This window comes from Peromyscus leucopus, chromosome 17 (assembly GCF_004664715.2).
Source record: "Peromyscus leucopus breed LL Stock chromosome 17, UCI_PerLeu_2.1, whole genome shotgun sequence".
NCBI lineage: Eukaryota > Metazoa > Chordata > Mammalia > Rodentia > Cricetidae > Peromyscus > Peromyscus leucopus.
In genome coordinates, this window is record NC_051077.1 from 1,253,594 (window position 1) to 1,272,750 (window position 19,157).

Genomic DNA, 19,157 nt, shown 5'->3' on the forward strand with positions numbered 1-19,157 from the left:
ATATTATCATCATCATCATCAACATCATCTCAGCTTCCACATTGACCTCTTCTCCAGAGCATCCCCAAAAATCATCTGTCTGACTCTATTGATGATGTTGGTGTCCTTCCCAGGTTTTCTTGATGGAGTGCTAGGTTCTCTGTCCTAAGTCCATGGAGTAGGGAGTCAGCCCTTCCAAGGACATTAGCGAAGTAAAAGCTTGGAAGACCCATGCTGGGTAAAACTTGCACTGCAGCCTGCCCTGGCTCTCCCATCAGTCCCCGCTCTGGTTCTGGGAGCAACTGCCACCGTACCAGCAAGTGGCCACTCCACGACCCACAAGGCTGAGAATAAGAAGCAATGAACCTAATTCTTTCCCTTGGCCTGGCAGCTTTCGGCTAACGCCAACACCTCTCAAACCACACAGGTGGGGGAATAGACCATGGAGCGCCTGTCAATCATCTGTCACTCTGACCTGAGGTCACTTGCTCCAACAAGTGTGATTCAGATGAAGTGACCCTGACGCGGGGCTACAGTTCGGAAGAGGGGATTGGGACACGTTAAAAAAAAACTCCAGCTCATCTTACTTCTCCTTCGATCCCTGATACTTTCATTTCAGAAGAGAAAAGCCAATTAAGCAATCACCTGAAGGATCATCACTTCCCACCACAACAGCTCCATACCGGAACACGCCTCACAGCAGACGTTTGCACTCTGTCTCTTAGTAAGGTGTCCCCCACCTGCAGGGTGAGGGGCACATGCACTGCCACTGTCTAGGACGATCAGCCTTTCACCAAGAACCTGGCCTCTTTCTCCTGGGAAGTCAGCGGTGATTTTCACTGCAACAGCTTCCCATCCCCAGTGCCTCATCCCCAGCCCACACATGAGCCTCATCTTGCCCAGGACCTGGGAAGTCTTGGTCTCAGAGAGCATCACTCCCAGAAAAAGACTCTGGTGTTAACGGTGGCCAGGGCTGCAGCGGATGTAGAAGTCAGAACGGGGCTGGGGGCTGGCACTGACTGCTGACGTCCTCAGCTTCACATCAGTCTGAAGTTTTACAGCATGATCACTGCGCATTTTGTAACCAGGAGTCCCCAGGACATGTGTCTGGGAATGATGAAAGCATTCCCTTTCACACCATCTATAAACCCACCCCCACCCGCCCCTACCCTCCCTCCCACACCCACTCTCCCTCCCACACCCACCCTTCCACCCCCACCAACTTGGCTGTGGAACACTGCAATTTTAAGGCAAAGGACAACATTCTTGCATCATTATTGCTCTGACACACGCCGTCATCGGAACGCGCTGCCTTCTGAAGCATCCCTCTCATTTTTACATCTGGTATTTCTACATCCGATGGCTTCATCCACCCTACACCCAAGCCATTTCCCACGGCTAGCTTTGCAGAGGAGAGAAGCAAGTTAGCCCATATCCTGGTCTAGAGACATTTCAAAATTTCTTTCTAAAATGGAGCAACTCTGAATATCTGATGGTCTCACGGGAGCACTTTAGGGACACACCATAGACAAGATTTCTGGGGAAGGACTCGGGTCCTCTCTCTGCATTGACAAATCTTACAAATCTTCAGCAAATTTGGATTTCTGAACTTGAGACACATTTTTGAAATCATGTCTAACTGAGCCTGATAAAAGGCAAAAACTGTTGACTTGTACTAAATCCATAAACAGTCACCAAGGGTAGGTGCTCTTGCATGCTTTTCCCAAGCTTGGTACATAGTAGGTGTACAGTGACTACTCACTGCATGCATGAATGAATATCATTTAGTATATATAATACACGCATGCACATATGAACACAAAATACACAACACACACGTGTGTGTATAATCACTAGAAAGCCTCTCTTTAGGAGGTTCAGGTGTCATGTGCTCACTGAACACACTTCACACACACACAAGCCAGTTCTTTAACGAAACAATGGACACAGGGCTGGAGAGGTGGCTCAGTGCTAAGAGGACCTGTGCTCTTGCAGAGGATCCAGGTTCCCAGCACCCACATGGCAGCTCACAACCTCCTGTTACAGGAGGTCCTACACCCCCTGACCTCTGGGGGCTCCTGCACACACGGTACACATATAATATATATTCAAGGACACACGCACATACACGTAACATTAAAGAAAGAAAAGATGATATAAAATCAGACTCAAATATATCAAGATCCATGCAGAGGAATTTTTATGGGGCTGTCTGGGGTTTCCCCACTTTGAGGGATTTTAGCAGAATAACTGCCCTTGGGGAGTCAGATTTCATGATTACATTCTCCCCTTAAATAACTTTCTGACCTGAACTACACTACATTCGAAGATGGCTTCAGGAGTGAACATGCAGGTTTTTATCTTGTTTGTGTGTTCCAGGGCACACGCACGCATTTGATTGACATTCCCCAGGCACCCTCTCTTGGCCTGGGACTCACCGAGTAGGTTTCACTGCCTGGCCTGGGAGTCCCAGGAAACCCCGCCTGTGCCTCTCCAGTGCCGGGATTACAAACACACACAAACATGCCTGGCTTTTGTTTGTTGGTTTTGGTTTTGGTTTGGTTAGTTTTTGTTTTTCCAAGACAGGGTTTCTCTGTGCAACAGCTCTGGCTGTCCTGGAACTCGCTCTGTAGCCCAGGCTGGCCTTGAACTCACAGAGATCCACCTGCCTCTGCCTCCCGAGTGCTGGGATTAAACCCACACCCACAAGCCTGAGTTCTGAGAATTGACTTCAGGTCCTCATACAGGTCAGCAGCTGAGCCATCCTGTCGGCCGCTACTGTTAATACTTGTTTGGGTTACAGACTAAATAATGAGTTTCGCCGTGGCATTTTCATATCCGTATCTCACTGAAAACCCTCTACAGCTCTCTGACCTCCCCTTTCTCACTGGCCCCTTTCCTCCCCACACACGGGTCTTTTTCTGCCTTTACATCTTTTCAATATGTATTTTTTAAAACCTTGATCCCATATTTAAGAGAAAATGTAATATTAATCTTTTTCTTCTCAATGTCTTTTTTTTTCCTCCCCCCTCTCCTTTAGTTGCTTCCCCTGGAAAACAACCCCTCACGCTATCTTCATGTCCTACACACACACACACACACACATACACACACACACACACACACACACACAGACACACACACACACACACACACACCTAGATTTAGCACTTGAGAGAAAATGTTAGTCTTTCTGAGTGTGGCTTATCTCACTTAACATGATCTCCAGTTCCATCCATTTTCCTACAAATGACATAATTTCATTCTTTAAGGCTAAATGAAATTCTGTATCCGCTGCATTTTTCTTACATCCATCTGCTGACAGGCTCTTTCCATAACTTGGCTGCTCTGGACTGAACACAGTACGAGCCTATCTATGTCCTGGCCTTCCCCATAGCATTTTCTGTCGTGGAACATGCCAGGGTGAGGCCGCCAGCCTCAGCCACAGGACATTAGCTCACTCCTATTCCTCCATTCTAACACAGTGCTTGCCATTAAACTGTGCAGTTTACCCTGGGATAGACCAAAGTCAAGGTGCACGCTTCCGCTCCTCCAAAGTGAGGGGGAAGGATCTCAAAGCGACTCCCAAAAAGCACGAGGTCCTGTTACACTTTGATCTTGCACATTCGCCACTCAGGGTGGCTATGGAAGATGGAGCCTCTGAAACAGCTGTAAATACCCGAGCATCAGACGCTCCAGGAAGATGTGGTGACATTGTTACTTTGCCCAGAGGGGCACTGTGAACATTTCATTCTGTCTTCCTTTGTTGTCTTTTATTCCCATCATGTTTTCCATCTGGGAATACCTTAACCACAGCACTCAAAAATTATGCCATAACAACATTTGATTATGTATGTCAACATCATTCATCACAATGGTTGATCAACTAGCCAGTAAGCTGCTCACTTTAAAGACCGCAGCAGAGGTTTGAAAAGAGGGAGATCTTCTGATATCACAGTTTCATTTACAAATGAAGATCAAACAATCCAACCAAGAAGACAACAATGAGAAATGGCATCCAGCAATACAGCGGCCACTCACTCGTCTGCCTCTCATACAACCAGACACAGGCCTCATGGCAATACTAAAGGAATGGGCCACTAATCCCAATTTATAGATGAGAAAATGGAGGCTCGGAGAGGTCAGGAAGCTTGTCCAACATCCCAGTTACTTTCTGGTAAGTCAGGAATCTAACCTCATCTCCTCTGACTCTTGAGTCTACAGTTGTATGACATTGTTCCTAGAGTTTCAGGACCTACGTGAACAACTTTTGGGGCTCAAACGGAACAGATCACAGAACAGATAGGCTCATTTTCAGCATAACATCGTATCATCTCATTATTAAAATTACTCTGACATTTATTTAACAACAAACCAGAATTCAAAGTTCATGGACAATACTGACCCTGTGCAGTTTCTCAGCCCAAAGTGAGCACAAGCACACATTTGTGGAATGAATTTTAAGAGCCAGGGCAAGAGGTGACATATGGTACCCACGATCTACTACTGCTCTGCACTTGTCTTTTGGGGTGCTCCTGATGTGGTTTTAGTTTAACTTATGTAAAAAAATAATAATAAATATTAAAAAATGAAACAATGCTGTGAATGATGACTTGCTGAAGAGGAAAAGTCGTGTCTCAGAGTGCATCAGTGAACCACAGCCCCATGAAAGATGAGAAAATACCCAAAGTCAACAAGAAAACACCAAACTATTATTTTAAAAAGAATTCTCTTTTCGATTTCAAAAGCCCGAATTCCAGAACAAAGAAATATAATCATTGAATTTTCAAGTATTTGGAGAAGCAAAATCTAATTATGAAGAAGGAGCCCAGTGGCGTCTGGGTCAGACTTGGGTAATGCACTGATAAGGAACATCTGGTGTTGGCACCAGCCTTACGTGCTGAAGTGTCCATCAGTGACCAGCTCTAGAGGAGGGGTCCACCACATAAACAATGTCAAGCAAAGCAGCACATTCGCCAGGCAGCCAGCATCACTGATCCTGAGCTGAGCTCCTACACGCATCCAAAGTAAACGGATCTGATCCAGAGACGAAACGACCATCTGATAGTTCGGATATTTTCCCCAGCACTGACCTATTTTCCTGCCTGCCTTGGTAACCTCGTCTTAATTTTATAGGCCATTTCCTGACCAAAATTTAGGAGTTATTTTAAACCACTAACCCCAAATGGTCCCTAATCTCCAGGAAATGGGTTTGGATGTAATGGGACACAAATCAGATATTCCCAGTCTGGGAACCAGGTGGCTCAGGCCAGGGAATTGGGGGGGGGGGGGGACATGGTGTGCTGTGGGCCTGCATGCAGGTCATCACATACCCCAGCTGGGCTCCACCCTGGCTGACCTCCACACAAATGCTCACTGCCACCTCAGCAGATGAGTTGCCCAAATCCCACCACTAAGGCTGGTGAGACACCAAGGCAAAGCCCTGCGAAACAGCTCCCTCTCCTCCTGGGAAAGAGAAGGGTTCTCAGGGTAAATTAATTCACCAGCATCTGCTTCTTCACACACCATGAACATGCTGCTGGGACGTTATAAGAACCATGCCCAGATGGCTGTCAATAATAATGACCCCAATAAGGACCAAGAGAACAAGAAGGAGGAGAGAGCATTTCATGTGCAATGGTTCGGCTTCCGTCTAAGGGCAAGTGGATGGAGGTCCCTGGTAGCATTAGGTTGCTGGCCAGAACCTAATCATCCACCAAGCCACTGCCTAGGAAAAGCAGAGAGAATAGCCAGAAGCTATGGTCTCTAAGACCAATGATGTCCCCTGCTAGAAATTCAGAGCCTCCGGTGCACCCCCCACTGCTGATCCAGAAACTCTGGGTGTATCATCGGTCCCTTGGTGGTGCTGATGCTGGTACCAACTTCATGATGCTGACATAGTGATCCAAGCGATTTCCCCCAGCCCCAGCTGCCCCATGATATCACTGCTGGACTCCTCCGAGTTTGCTTTTCATTGAACAGACAGAATATTGCTCGGCATTAAGCAAGCACTGCCCACTGCATAAATGCTTCTCAAACAATAGCTCATTTTCTCCTCATCAAGAGGGCCACTGCCTTGACACATGAGGAGGCCAGAGCCTCTCTGCCTACATGGACCCCCAGCAGGGCAAGGCAGATCCATAGCCCCTTCCTCCCTAGACCTGTCCCATCGTCTTCCCAAAGATAAGTGCCTGCATCTGATTTCTTAACATTCACTTAACAGAGAAACGGGCTTTCCTTTTGTCTAGCTAAGCTTAGGTCACAGGAATCAAGACCAACCCTCCCCTCCGACATATACATTGGGTTCTAACTAAGTTCCCGAGTTACAGATTTTCCAAGAGAACATTATAATAAATGGACCAGACTCTGGGTCTGTGTTGTCTACCTACTGGAACCTGCCATAGCATTGATGATGCCATCACCAACCAATAAGCTCTGGCACAGGGGCATGCTGGTCGTAGCACAGGCAAAGCACTCACCTACTTGACAATTCTGCAAACTGAGATGCTACTGTGTTCCTTAGAAAAGTCTAAAATGTCATTCAAAATGGAAGAACTGATTAGGGCCCTGGAGAGATGGCTGGGTGGCTGAGGGTGCTCACTGCTCTGGAAGAGGACCTGAGTTAAGTTGCTAACACCATGTCAGGTGGATCGCAACTACCTGGATCCAACTCCAAAGGTCAGACTCCTCTAGTCCCCTGGGTACTGCACTCGGGTGCACGTACACACGGAGATAAAAACAAATCCTTTTTAGAAATTAAGAGCTAATTAGGGAACATAATTGCCTGAACATGAAAAATGCTAAAAAGTTTCATAGAAGCCTGATCCTTCACCAACTACATTATCTGTTCATGTTGATTTCTGTAAGACACAGGGGAAAAAATCACAATTGTTAGCTTTGGGTTGTCTGTCACCTGCTTAAACAGGAAATGAGTACCGACCTGGGACTAGAGTGTCAGGTGAAGTTTATCCTTCAGAAAAAAAAGATACATGATTACTGCTCTTATCCAGGAAATGCCATTGCTCCCAGAAGGAGACTGGGTGGCTGTTTTAGTCAGAGTTCTTATTGCTGTGACAAAACACCATGAACAAAAACCAAGTTGGGGAGTGAAGGGTTTATTTGGCTTACACTCACATATCATCAAAGGAAGTCGGACCGGAAGTCAAGTAGGGCAGGAACCTGGAGGCAGGAGCTGATGCAGAGGCCATGGAGGAGAGCTGCCAGCTCATCATGGCTTGTTCAGTCTGTTTTCTTAAAGACTCAGGGCCACCAGGCTAGGGACGGAACCACCCACAATGGACTGGACCCTCCCCTATCAATCACTGAGTGAGAAAATGCCCTACAGCCAGATCTTATGGAGGCATTTTCTCAGTGAAGGTTCCTTCCATTCAGATAAATCTAGTTTGTGTGTCAAGTTGACATAAACCTATCCAGCACAAGGGCTGACGGAAGGGAGTGATGGAAATGGCCTGGGAAGATTTAGTTTCATCTGTCTCTATAAAGGCAGGTCTTTATTTTCCAAAGTAGAAATTCAACAAAAAAAAAAAATAATAACCATTTTAATTAAATACCAAATGCAGGAAGAATGTGGCACCTCTAGAAATCATGCTGAATTGCAGGGCGGTGGTGGCCACGCCTTTAATCCCAGCATTCGGGAGGCAGAGGCAGGCGGATCTCTGTGAGTTCGAGGTCAACCTGGTCTACAGAGTGAGTTCCAGGACAGCAAGGGCTACACAGGGAAACCCTGTCTTGAAAAACCAGATAGAGAGATAGAGAGGGAGAGAGAGAGAGAGAGAGAGAGAGAGAGAGAGAGAGAGAGAGAGAGAGATTGATGATGATGATGATGGAGGAGAAGGAGGAGGGGAGGAGGGGAAGAAGAGGAGGAGGAGGGGAAGAAGAGGAGGAGGGGAAGAGGAGGAGGAGGGGAGGAGGAGGGGAAGAAGAGGAGGAGGAGGGGAAGAGGAGGAGGAGGGGAGGAGGAGGGGAGGAGGAAGAGGAGGAGAAGGAAACCGTGCTGAGCAGTGTCCATTCTAATCAGCTACGCCTTGTGGAAGTGAATACTCACGTAAATGGCTTCCCCGTTTGTGTACTGGGCAAATGAAATGGAACGCCTGCTTCTCTCAGTTCCCAGCCAGTGTCTCGGGCTGTCTCTCAGATAAGAAAGGCCCCAAACACAGCAAACTATGGACTCACTTGTGAACTGCAGTCATCCCAAAAGAGTGGGTTACAAGGGCAACAGAGGCCTAGGCGGTTGCGATGCTCCTCACCAGTTGGTGACACAGGCCCACAAGGGCCCCGGGGCAGGTGGGGTGTCTCTGCTACGTCTCACTCAGACACCACACTCGCATCTTAACTTACCACACACCGAGAGAGATCTAAAACCCAGATAACATGAAGTGCGCTTGTAGTGTGCAGTGTAAAAACCAAACGCAGCCAGGCTTCCATAATGAACTTCACTAAGCCACGGAATAAACTATTTACACAGGGAGGTCAGTACTGTGTGTGTTTCCATGTCATGTTTAGTCTGTGCTGGACTATCTGCTCAGAATTCCAACTTCAGGGGAAACACCTTCCTTGGCCATCCTTTTCCTTTGTGTCCTCTAATAATACCACAGGATGGACACTGTGACATAGTTTCCATGAGCCAGTACCCAGCCCCGCCAGGACTCCCCAGGGGATGCTGAGGGAACGAACAGCCTGGAAACATTAGGACCAATTAATTACCAGTGATTAACTCATGCCTCCGCCTATGTGTCAGGCTCTCTCCCAAACATAGTCAAGGTGCTTTAAAAAGATGTGTCCTTAGGCATCCTATAATTGGCAGGGATGTCAGAACCAAACTCCCCAAGATGATGCCATACCTTCGTGGCCGAGAGGGCGGCCTGCCCTCCCCTGTGTCTACTTACCTCATGCACACAGCTTCCCTGCCATAGGCAGGCCTCCACGGCCCTGGTGATTAACCTCACCTTACATACCGGGATGAGGGGCTCGAAGAGGATGCTGTCAGCAGCCGCTCTCATTGTGATGGACTTTCAAACCCCACACCACACCCTGACTCTAGGGGAGACTGCAATAAGGGATTCAGAAGAATGGGGAGGCTAAGGGAAGACAGAGCCAGCTGCAGGTGTGGGAGCATCAGAAATAAATCGGCTCCTGCGGACAGTGAGAGGGGATCTTCCCGAGAGCTGCATGATGTCAGGTAGTGAGGATGATGACGCCTGTGCATGCCATGCACCCATACCAAGAAGGGCTGCATAGCCAAGTGGGCCATGCTGATGCCACACCAAAAAAAGAAGTGTGTGGTTATGAGAGGAGAGCATCAGCCCCACACTGTAGAAAGAACATGCTAGAGAACAAGCACTGGAAGGGAGGGGAGCAGCCAGGGTGGGTGGCAACCCTGCCAGGAGCAGGAGGGGCTAGAGAGAAGGGCATGACCCCAGAGCCAGGTGTCACCACAGTTATCAGGAAATAACCAAAATGGGGGTGGGGTATCAGAAGGCCAGCCCGCATGGGTAAAATCTGCCAAGTTCAGCTCTGCACACACTTGAAGGTCAAAATCAAATGGGGGGACAGCTAGGGTGAGGCATCATCCTATGGGCTGCAAGCTCAAGGCCCTGGGCAGGGGTGATGGAGAATGCAGGAAGCAGTCCTCGGGTAGAGAGCTGAGATGGAAAGACAGCAGGCATGCACTCCAGAGGCATGTCCAGTGGGCTTGGGACAGGAAGCAAAGAGCAGGAAGGTGACCCTGCACTCCAGGACCAAGCCAGGAGAACAATGGCAGAGAGCACAGGGTAGACCCAGGCCCCTGAGTAATAGACTATCAAACATTAACCCCAAAGGAATCCTAGAGTTAAAACCTCAGAAGACATTCCCAGTGACCCAGTTCTGATTTCTGACCCCTCCATTGTGTGCTGGACAATGGCAGACATCGTCCTTGGTATTGTTCTGCGGCTGACATATTTGCTGGTCAGGAAGAACAATGCGCCAAGATACTATGTTAGGCATTTTATTGTTGTTCTTGCTTACTTTATCCCGAGTTCCAAATGCCGACCCCGCCTGAGAGACACTTTAATGAGGTTAATCTGTTTCCAGTGTTGGGAACAATCACTGTTCAATGCTGTTCAGTTGTAGACAAACATTGTACCGTTCATCCTAACAGAGATGCGTGCAGTCGCTCCTCCGAGCCCTCCCCTTATCTCCAAGGCTCTGTGGTCCTGCGTGACTCCCGGGTTCCATTGTCTGGAAAATCTTTACCAGCTCTTCACTGAATAACCCAGCCTGTTAGACCCTCCCCCGCTTCTCAGGAATATGTCCACTCCTGTTAATGAATAATGTGGGATTCGTGAGGTCCCTCCTGCCCTTGCCCAAACCCACGTACGTTTTCTGGATCAGTTCCCACGGGCACGCCTGCCTTGGGTAGGCCATCCATGATTAACTTTCCCACCTCCCCCCACTCCCACCTGGAGAGAAGGGACAGGTCACTGGCTGGGCTGGACACTCCTTATCTCTGATGGCTTACACCTTGGCCTTTTACTCCTCAGGCTCTGAAAGACCAAAGGTCAGCCACTCCAACAGCTAATCCCAGAAACAAAGGTTCCTGGTATCTCCAAGGAGAGATTTCAAGGTCGCTGTGGAATGCAAAGACCCTTAAGACTAAAAGATACCAGGAAATGCCGTCCTGAGTTCTGCTATGGGGCAGTGTCCCAACAGCCAATGCTTCTATTCTAAACCGCCATGCCTTCCACAGGTTTCGGAGTAACGTCCTCCCAGAAGTTTCCCCTGCCTCCCCAAAGCTGGACTAAGGTCTTCTATGTCCTTGGGTTCCCTTAGTTGTGACACTGTCTGCGCCTCAGTATTTCTCAGTCTGTGTCCTCAGGACTGCATACTGCCTCCTGGGACCTGCCCTGTGGCCAGCGCCTGCCTGGGATAGGACAGGAAGTGGGTGTTCTGAGTGCATTTGTGGAATAAAGGAAGACCAAAAGAGTCCATATAAAGAGGGGACGAGAGTGACTGCAAGGGAAACTGAGGCTTAAGGTTCAAAAGCACCCTAATTCATCTGTTTAATAAAAGCAAACACAAACCCCTTATCCCTGAATACACTCATACGGTGTACACTCAGTAATAACTCAAAGTAACGATCAATACCTCTGGTGGAGGCCAGTCTGGCACACACATGGTTAATGCACAGACCTCTCTGGCTGGTTTCAGGGGCTCCTGCCCTTTTCCAGTACTGTTCCTTGTAAAAGAGCAAGAGGACTACAGACTGTCCTCACCAGCACACACACACACACACACACACACACACACACACACACACACACACACACCATGTGCCCTGTTGGGGTTTACATAGGAAACCAGCCTTCTCATCCAAAGCCAAGGTTGAGGAGAGCCACTCATACTGGCATGGGAATGAAATCTCCCTGCGTTTGAGTTCTTTGGTCATTCGGTCCCTGGAGAAGTGACTAATAGTCAGGAGACAGCAAGATTGCTGGACAGGCAGGGCCACACTTAGGGGAAAGTTCACATCTCAGACCCAGAAAAGTAACTGGACAGGCAGGCATCCATAGAGAGTGCTTGCCTAGCAAGTACACGACCCTGGGTCCATCGCCAGGCAGACCTGCAGCATCTCACCATCTAAATGGTGTGCTTAGAAAATATTTGACTGGGATAAATACAATGGAAGCTACTTTGTTGCTGTGGTAGCTCTAACAGCTAGGTTTAGAAGGAGCAGAGCAAAACTGTTATAGCAGGAAAAGGACAATGATTTCTAAACTGGTGTGACTTTTTACTGGATCTTCCTATACATACACTCAAAAGTCGTTAACACATTGGTCACATTAACGGGTTTTCTAACTCCAGACAAATACCATATCAAGGTAGTCTTAGGGTGCCCACAAGCCAGACTGCTTCAGATACTTCAAGACAGCTTGAGGAACAGAGCAGAGCGAGCGTCCAGGAATGTACCGCCTAAACGTAGAACAATTAATAGGAAGTAGAACAGTCTCAAACCTCAGCATTAGTTCGCTTGATTTTTCAAGTGACATCAGGAGTTTGTGTGGCTGACTCATTCTTTTTAAAGTTCTCAGTCTCTGAAAAGTTAGCTCTTACAGTTAGCTTTGCTAACACTATCATCCAGAAAAATCTAAATCTAAACAGTGGCTCATGCTTTTCCATTACAGTGACCTAACCTGGTCCTCTTAGAAGCACTAAGTCTTTTGGTCAATATTTTCCACCTTGGGGTCTAAACCCAGGTCACATGCTAGGCAAGCACTTCACCATGGAGCTACATCCATAGGCCTCTTTTTACTTTTTCTTTTTAGGGTGGGTCTCAAGAATATGCCTGGGCTAGCCTTAAACTCACTCTGTAGCCCAGGTTGGCCTTAAACTTGAGATCCTCCTGCCTTAGTCTCCAGGTAGCAAGAACTATAGGCCTGACCCAGCAAGCCTGTCCTCCAGCAAGCCTGTCCTTTTGAGAAACTACCCTCACCACCATGAGAAAGGGTAGTTAAACAACCACCTGTGGTGAAGGGAGAGACCTGGGCCTGGAGGGAACTCTCTGAAGTTGGTTGCTGATGTAATCATCCTTCTTCAGTAACCAATGAAGAAGCTGCCACCAGGGAGGCAAAACTCAATTAAGAAACCTGAGTACATATTACCAGCTTATTCTAGTATGTAACAGTTAATAATTTATAGCAGAGTTGATCAGTATCGGTCCTGCACAAAAGAGGTGAAATTCTTAAAAGGGAAAAAAAATGCTGAATTAAACAGGTTTTGGTGTTTGTTTGTTTGTTTGTTTGTTTGTTTTAAATTGGAAGTGCCTGTAAGTAGCAAACATCACTGTTAGGCATTTGAGGGGGAAGGCACACTGTTGAGAGGCCACACCTTGTGGCCTTTGGGCCTGTATGGCTGTCACAGCAGCAGCTGAAGTGTCTTCTCTAGAGGCGAAAGCAGAAAGTCTGGCCGGGCTCCTCCAGCGCTGGAAGTCTGGCTCCTGCAAACATCTCCCAGCGCCCTCCCGGCCAAGCACAGCCCCAGAGGAAACAAAAACTAAAAAAACAATTTGCGCTGGGAACAATGCGATGGAGTTTCTCTTTGGTTTCACACTCAAGTCTAAATGTGGTTATAATTTTCAGGCACACACTCATAAAAGGAAAGAGTCGAGGCAGTGACTTTCAGGATGCGTAGAAGAGCCCGCGTCTGTCCTCGAGCGTGCCATAGGCTACACAAAAGCCGTGGGAAAGCAAAAAATACAGATGTTTCCAGGCAAACGGCCCAGAGCTGCTCGGCCTCGACCATCAGAGTCTTCCAAACAACCAGAAACACGCCCAAAGCGATTCCCCCTGCACATGTGTGTGGGACTCTAAGCGGCGTGGGGTGTGCGTGCCCACCCTTCCAGCCCAGACCCACTCGCGCGCCCCGCCGCTGAGCGCCTCGGCGATGAGGGTTCAAATCTCCCCGGCTCCCAGGCACCCTCACCCCACCGCGGGTGCGCTCTAAGCTTCAGTCCTAACTCTCCCGTACCCAGCCGGTAACAAAGGAGGTTCCGTAATGGATGCGCGATCGCAGCCCACAGGGACCATGAGCGGAGACCCGCAGGAAGATTGCACCTGGCCGTGCCACCCGGGACACCCTCGAGGGCCGGGTGGGTTGTCCGCGCCGGGCGCGGGACAAAGAGGCCTCGCCGGGCGCCGCGGGTGCAGGGCGGGAGGCTGGGGAGCGAAGCCCGCAAGGGACTCACCTTCGCAGCGGCCCGGCTGCGCTCCTCGTGGAGCAAAAGGGCGACGAGCAGCAGGAGAAGCCAGACGCTGAACCGGGGCCCCATGGTGGCGCGCCCGGGGCGGCGGGGGACCAACGGGGACGGCAGGGAACTGCAGCCCGGCTCCCGGGGGCTGCGGCGAGCAGCTCAGTCTCGGAGGGCCCGGGTGTGAGCCCTGCACACCGTCCCGGGTGCGGCGGCTCTGAGCAGAGACCTGAGCGCGCGGCCGGAGGAGCTCCCCAATTTGTTGGCGCTGCCCCCTCCCCTCGGCGGTGCGCGGGCGGCGTCTCCAAGGGGAGGACCCTGCGGCGCGGGTAAGAGGCGGAGGCTGCGCGCAGCTCGGGACTTGGTGTCGCTGAGAGTGGGAACGCCAGGGCTCTGCGCTTCTCACCCAGCTCCTCCCGCGCCTGGGTCCCCTCAGTCCCTTGGCTCACTAATCTCGGCCAAGCACCAGCCAGGGACGCTGGGGCCGGGAGGCCGGCACCCACGGAGCAGAGCCGGGAGGGCCTGGCCGCTGGTGTGCCGCGGGCCAGCGCTTCTGCAGGGGCCCATGCGCGCGGGCAGCAGCTCCTGACGCAGGACCCTTAGGTGAGAGCGACCCCCGGGAGGCGCCTAGACCCAGGCAGGCCTCAAGTCTCGGACTTGGGGCGCTGCGGGCAGGCAGAGGCCGCGCGCTCCCTTGGATCGGAATGGGAAGGAGATGGAGGAATGGGGATCGCGCTGCATGGGCTAAGCGACTCCAGCCAGGGCCTACGGAGACGAGTCCCCCTTTTTCTGTTTCTTGATGGGACGGAACTTTGGTCACCCTGCAAGGAAACGGAGGGGACCGCACCGCTGCAACCCTTGCTAACCAGCTTTGTCTCTTGCCTCCAGGTTAGGAGGGGACCGAGCCGAGCCTTAGAGCTGTGAGACTGGGATCATGGACCGAGTGAAGTTCGCAGCGTCTGGCCCTGCCCTGCGAGGGTAAGTCACCTTCTGCCTGGTCTCCTGGGTGCAGGGGGGGCCTTGCATGCAACTTTGGGGAGTTGACAAGTTGGGGCCCGCACGCTCATGTCGCCCTCCCACCCTCCCTCCCTCCCCGGTGTAGGTGGCTGCTGCTGGCGACTGTGACAGTGGGGGTCCTGGCTCAGAGCGTCCTGGCGGTAAGTACACCCCGAAACTCCACGCGTTTGGAGTCCGGCGCCTGCGAGGGGTTAGGACGCTCGCGAAGCCTCGTGGAGGACTGGCACGCCGAGCCCACCTGAGCGTGCGTGCGCGTGTAGGTGTGTGCTATTGTGTCCGCCAGCCGCACGTCTCGGTGCAAGGCAGGCGTCGGCCCTCTCTCGGGAGCTAATAATTAAAACGTAGCCTCGGGCACTGTTTGCTGCCAAGCTTTTGGCCTTAGCAGCACGGGAGGAATGTCTGTCACTAGGCCATGAGGCGCACGGATGAAGGGGGTTGGGAGCAAAGAGTTTCCAGAAACTCCGCGGTGGTGTCCAGGCACTGCGGTGGGCAGAGCGCTTCTCGCTTAAATATGAGACTCCGGGGAGGGCGGAGCGAGGAGGAGGCAACCTCCTCCTTTAACGTTGTTAGGAACAATGGGCTAGAAACCGCGGTTTCTCCCAAAACCTGAGTAGGCCCTCAAGAGCTACAGGCCAGAGGGAGGAGGCCTGTGGTCCAAGGCATCTGTGATCAGTTTATGCACCGGTCGCTCTTTCCGTGACCAAGGCAGGCCTGCCAGAATTGCCTTTAGACTGGAGGAAGCGCCAGGAGCTTCCACATTATGCAGCCAGTCTTTACAGAGCGGGGTCCTGGTGACATCCCTGTAGAGGGTCTCCTCGTGGGGAGTGGTGTTTAAAGGAGGCATGAAAACTGAGAGCCCAGGCCAGGTGTCCTGTCTGTGTAGCACCCAGTGCCTAGATAGGGGTTGGGGACACCAGTGCACTCTGTCTGGAGCCAGCACACCCTAGGGGAAGGAAGTCCACTCCTGCTTCCTTTCCCTTCCCTTCCCTCGCCAGCTGAAAGCATCAGTGATTCTCCGGCTTGCAGTAAGTGGGAACTGGTCCCACCAAAGAGTTGCTTTCTGCTACGCTGGATCCAGGGCCCAGCATGAGGAGACAGAGAAAGCTCTGACCAGACTTTGGCCAGTGAGTCCTGAGAGGTCTTAGAGCTTGAGTCTGTCTCCTTCCTGCCCCAGTCCTAAGACCTGACTTACGAGCAAACCCTAAATGTTAGAACAGCCATTACCTGTGGGCCCTCATGCGTGACTCCCACTTGGCCAGGATCCATGGGACACTTACACCCAAGTTCCTAGAAAGTGCCAGGCAGTGTGCTGACTCCCACGGCCCTGGCCCCGGAGCCACTGCCCAGCTACCAATGTCTTCATTCCTGAGGTGAAGACCTTACTGGGTGTTATCTTTAAAACCCCTGAAAAGGGGCCTGCTGTGGAGAGGCATTTACACAGCTCTGCCCTCATCTCATGGCTCCAAGCCTCGGTTTGCTTGCACACGTCTCAGAATATCTGCAGCTTGTCACCGAGGCCATGCTCCCTGCATAGACAATACAGCTCCGTGCCTTCACATGTCCTTTTCCCTCCGACAAACCCACCTCAGTGTCTTTGGCCCTCCTACCCTTGGATTTGACCAAGAATACATGTGTCTCATGGAAGCCAAATTGCCTAGAAAGGCTTTCCAAAAATTCAGATCCCTGACCCCCGTCTCAGACCTTCCGGCAGGACTTTCTGAGGTGCTTCCTGGAACCCTGCATTCTCAAGACGTAGAAAACTTTGGGAATGCTGGTCTGTCCACATGAGCTGAGGGACAGCATCTGAGGTCTTGTGCACACTTGTTTCATTCTCTGGACTTTAGATTCTAAATGTGCAAATACAGTAGGCGGACACTGCGATGGCTTTCCCACAGTCATGCGCATCTGTGTGCCTGAAACAGCGTGTAATTAGTTATGGTCAACAATGCGTCGATCAACTTCCCAGCTTCTGCTGGACCACTGGCTTTCCCACAGCTCGTACCTGTGACACAATTCCTTGATCCTAAATGCCAATGCCGTGCGTGAAATTCTTACTGGTGCTTGAGCTCTGCCCCTCCCCTCTTTGTTCGAATGACGGTGTGATCCTGCTCCATTGTTTTTGGTATCCGGAATCTTCCTGGGGTGTGTCAGTTCGCTAAATAGGACCACCGGTCGTATCTTGTTGTGCTCTGGGCCGAAGCAGCTGAGAATAGTTAATGAAGAGAATGGGTAATTATTTAATGAATGCTCCTTGTATACCAATTTGTGTACGTGAGCACATCAAAGCCTCCAGGAAAATAACCTCCACATGGGTAACTCTCCTGCCCATATTGCAGGTGCGGGGGTGTGAGGCGGGGGAGGCCCAAAGTACAAATACCATGCCTGGGATCTTTCTTTTGTAAATGGCTAAGAGTATGGGAGCCAGGCACCTCACCACCACACCCAGCCTCCTGGGTTCCTAAGTCAATAGTGAGGATGCTTCGGAGGCTTATCTTTGGGTCTTCTCATATGGGAGCTTTCCTTGGTCTTGACCTTGGGCAAACAGTAAAGCTCAAACACTGACTTCTGGGAAGTGGGGGTGGGGGTCTCCCTTTGCTCCTCTGGAGACCAGGAGCACAGAGGAAAGGGAAAGAAGCTTAGGGCCCAGAGTGGACCCAGAGGTTCGCCTGTGCAACTCAGGACCACTTACTGTCATCCCACATAGGCATTTCTGAAGGCTCCCAAATGTGAATACAAGGCCAGAAAAACTAGTACACTTCCAAATGCCCATCCTGAGAGCAAGGCTTGAGTCATAAAGGGCTTCCCATCCCAGAATCCTCCAAGGCAGGCTGCCTGGGTAATGACCCCAACTGGATGAGCAGCTGCAGCCTACAGTGGGCGCTCCCAGGCTCCATGCATGTTTGAGTCATAGGGACTTGGGGAATAGTGTCCACTTCATAGGACTGTGAAGGGAGCTGGCCAGTCTGGAGACTGAGAAGGACAATGTGTTCCCACTTCCCTGAGGCTTTGATCCCTTTGTGTGAAACCTGGGCCCCTAAGAAGAGGAAGTCACTGTGAGAGCTCTCTCTCGGTAGAATGGAGCCACGAGCATTTCCAGCCCTCTGCAGCCTTGGAAGTCACCTTCTCTGAGAACTTAGATCTCCTCCAGCAGCCCACATGCTGGAAGAAGGGTAGGAAATGTGAGCAGAAGAGAGAGCATGGTCAGGAAAGGGCTTCAGCCCTGTCTGGGGAAATAGAACCAGGAAGGGAGAAAATGTGAAATTCAAGGGCAAAGTTCCAGAACAGAAAAACAAAGATTTTGATGGGGGGGAAAAAAAAAACTCAAAAGGGCTGGGGGGGGGGGTCATCAAAGGGTATCTAGGATGGAAGAGTTCTAGAAAATGCCTTGAAACCCACCTCTGACTCTTGACTGCTTAGGCTGTTGGCTAGGGCTCCCTGTGAGGTATCAGGTGAGTTGAGTACCGCCATGAGCTGCCTCGCCTTGAGAACCCAGCAGTCTTGAGGAGAGGTGTTTCCTCCTGCGTGGCCACTCATTGGCTGCTGGAGCTCAGAGGGAGAGGGGGCTCCCCCGATGACCCCCACAACCCAGGCTAGTCAGAGATAGACTACGGGTAGCCTGAGCTGCCCACCTCTGCCAGGCCCTGTGGTACGCTGGAGAGTTGTGGATGGGCCTGGGGCTTAGGTGCCCACCGGGGTGAGGAAACTTGGTCTGGGTGAACGTCAGGGCTCCCTAGCGTGAAACACAACAGCACCTTGGACGTGAGGCCTTTGCTGTCGTGTTTGGAGAAGCTTCTGGAATCCAGTAAATAAATGATACTCTTCTAGCAGCCAACCCTTTCAATTAAATGACAGTATCTCAGGGCTGTGGCCTTTGTCCCCACTGACTTCTCCAGGTGACAATGAGGTTTTTTGTTTAAGTAATCTACCAAAGAATCAGATGATACGGAATCTTATAGGGACTCCGTGGGTATCTAAGTCCTGTGGGTGTAGTTAGAGGGTAAATTTCAAAGGATGATAAGTAGTCAGGGCTTCCCTGGTGAACTCTAATCTGTTCATCTTGGGGGTGGGGGTCTCCTGTCTTTGGCTCCGGGCAGCTCCCTGCTCTGCTAAGGCCTGTTCTGCCACTCTGGCTGGGCCTGATTTTTGGAGCAGTGAGCTTTCCTGTACACCATACTCTCAAACGTAGTGTGCCACCCCGAGTGGGTCCTGGCACAGAAAAGCCACATTAGTGAAAAACTTTGCTGAAATCAACCAGAGTCTATAGTTGGATGTGCTAATGTTCTTCCTTTTGGGAAATGTGCAAACGTTTGTAAAGTGTTAGCTTGTCGTCCTGTTGGGGTGGAAGGTGTACAGGGACCTACCCTGTCTTTGCCATTTTTCTACCAGTGTCAACTGTGTGAGAAAACAGATCATTGAA

At 50.7% G+C, this 19,157-nt stretch overlaps 2 protein-coding genes across 3 annotated transcripts in view; one reads left to right on the top strand and one right to left on the bottom strand.

Annotated features, from left to right (window-relative positions):
- Positions 1 to 13,958, bottom strand: part of Col4a1 (collagen type IV alpha 1 chain) — a 118,397-nt gene extending 104,439 nt beyond the window's left edge. The window contains exon 1 of the mRNA XM_028872302.2: positions 13,721 to 13,958. Coding sequence (XP_028728135.1) covers positions 13,721 to 13,804 — 84 coding nt within the window. The 5' untranslated portion in view covers positions 13,805 to 13,958. The remainder of the gene's footprint in view (positions 1 to 13,720) is intronic.
- A 105-nt stretch (positions 13,959 to 14,063) lies between these two features.
- The window catches only part of Col4a2 (collagen type IV alpha 2 chain), a 142,061-nt gene continuing 136,967 nt past the window's right edge, over positions 14,064 to 19,157 (top strand). The window contains exons 1-3 of one of the 2 annotated variants that reach the window (XM_028872301.2): positions 14,064 to 14,326; positions 14,612 to 14,701; positions 14,826 to 14,880. In XM_028872301.2, coding sequence (XP_028728134.1) covers positions 14,658 to 14,701; positions 14,826 to 14,880 — 99 coding nt within the window. In that variant the 5' untranslated portion in view covers positions 14,064 to 14,326; positions 14,612 to 14,657. Of the gene's footprint in view, positions 14,327 to 14,611; positions 14,702 to 14,818; positions 14,881 to 19,157 lie in introns of both variants that reach the window. The other variant, XM_028872300.2, reaches the window with a different exon arrangement.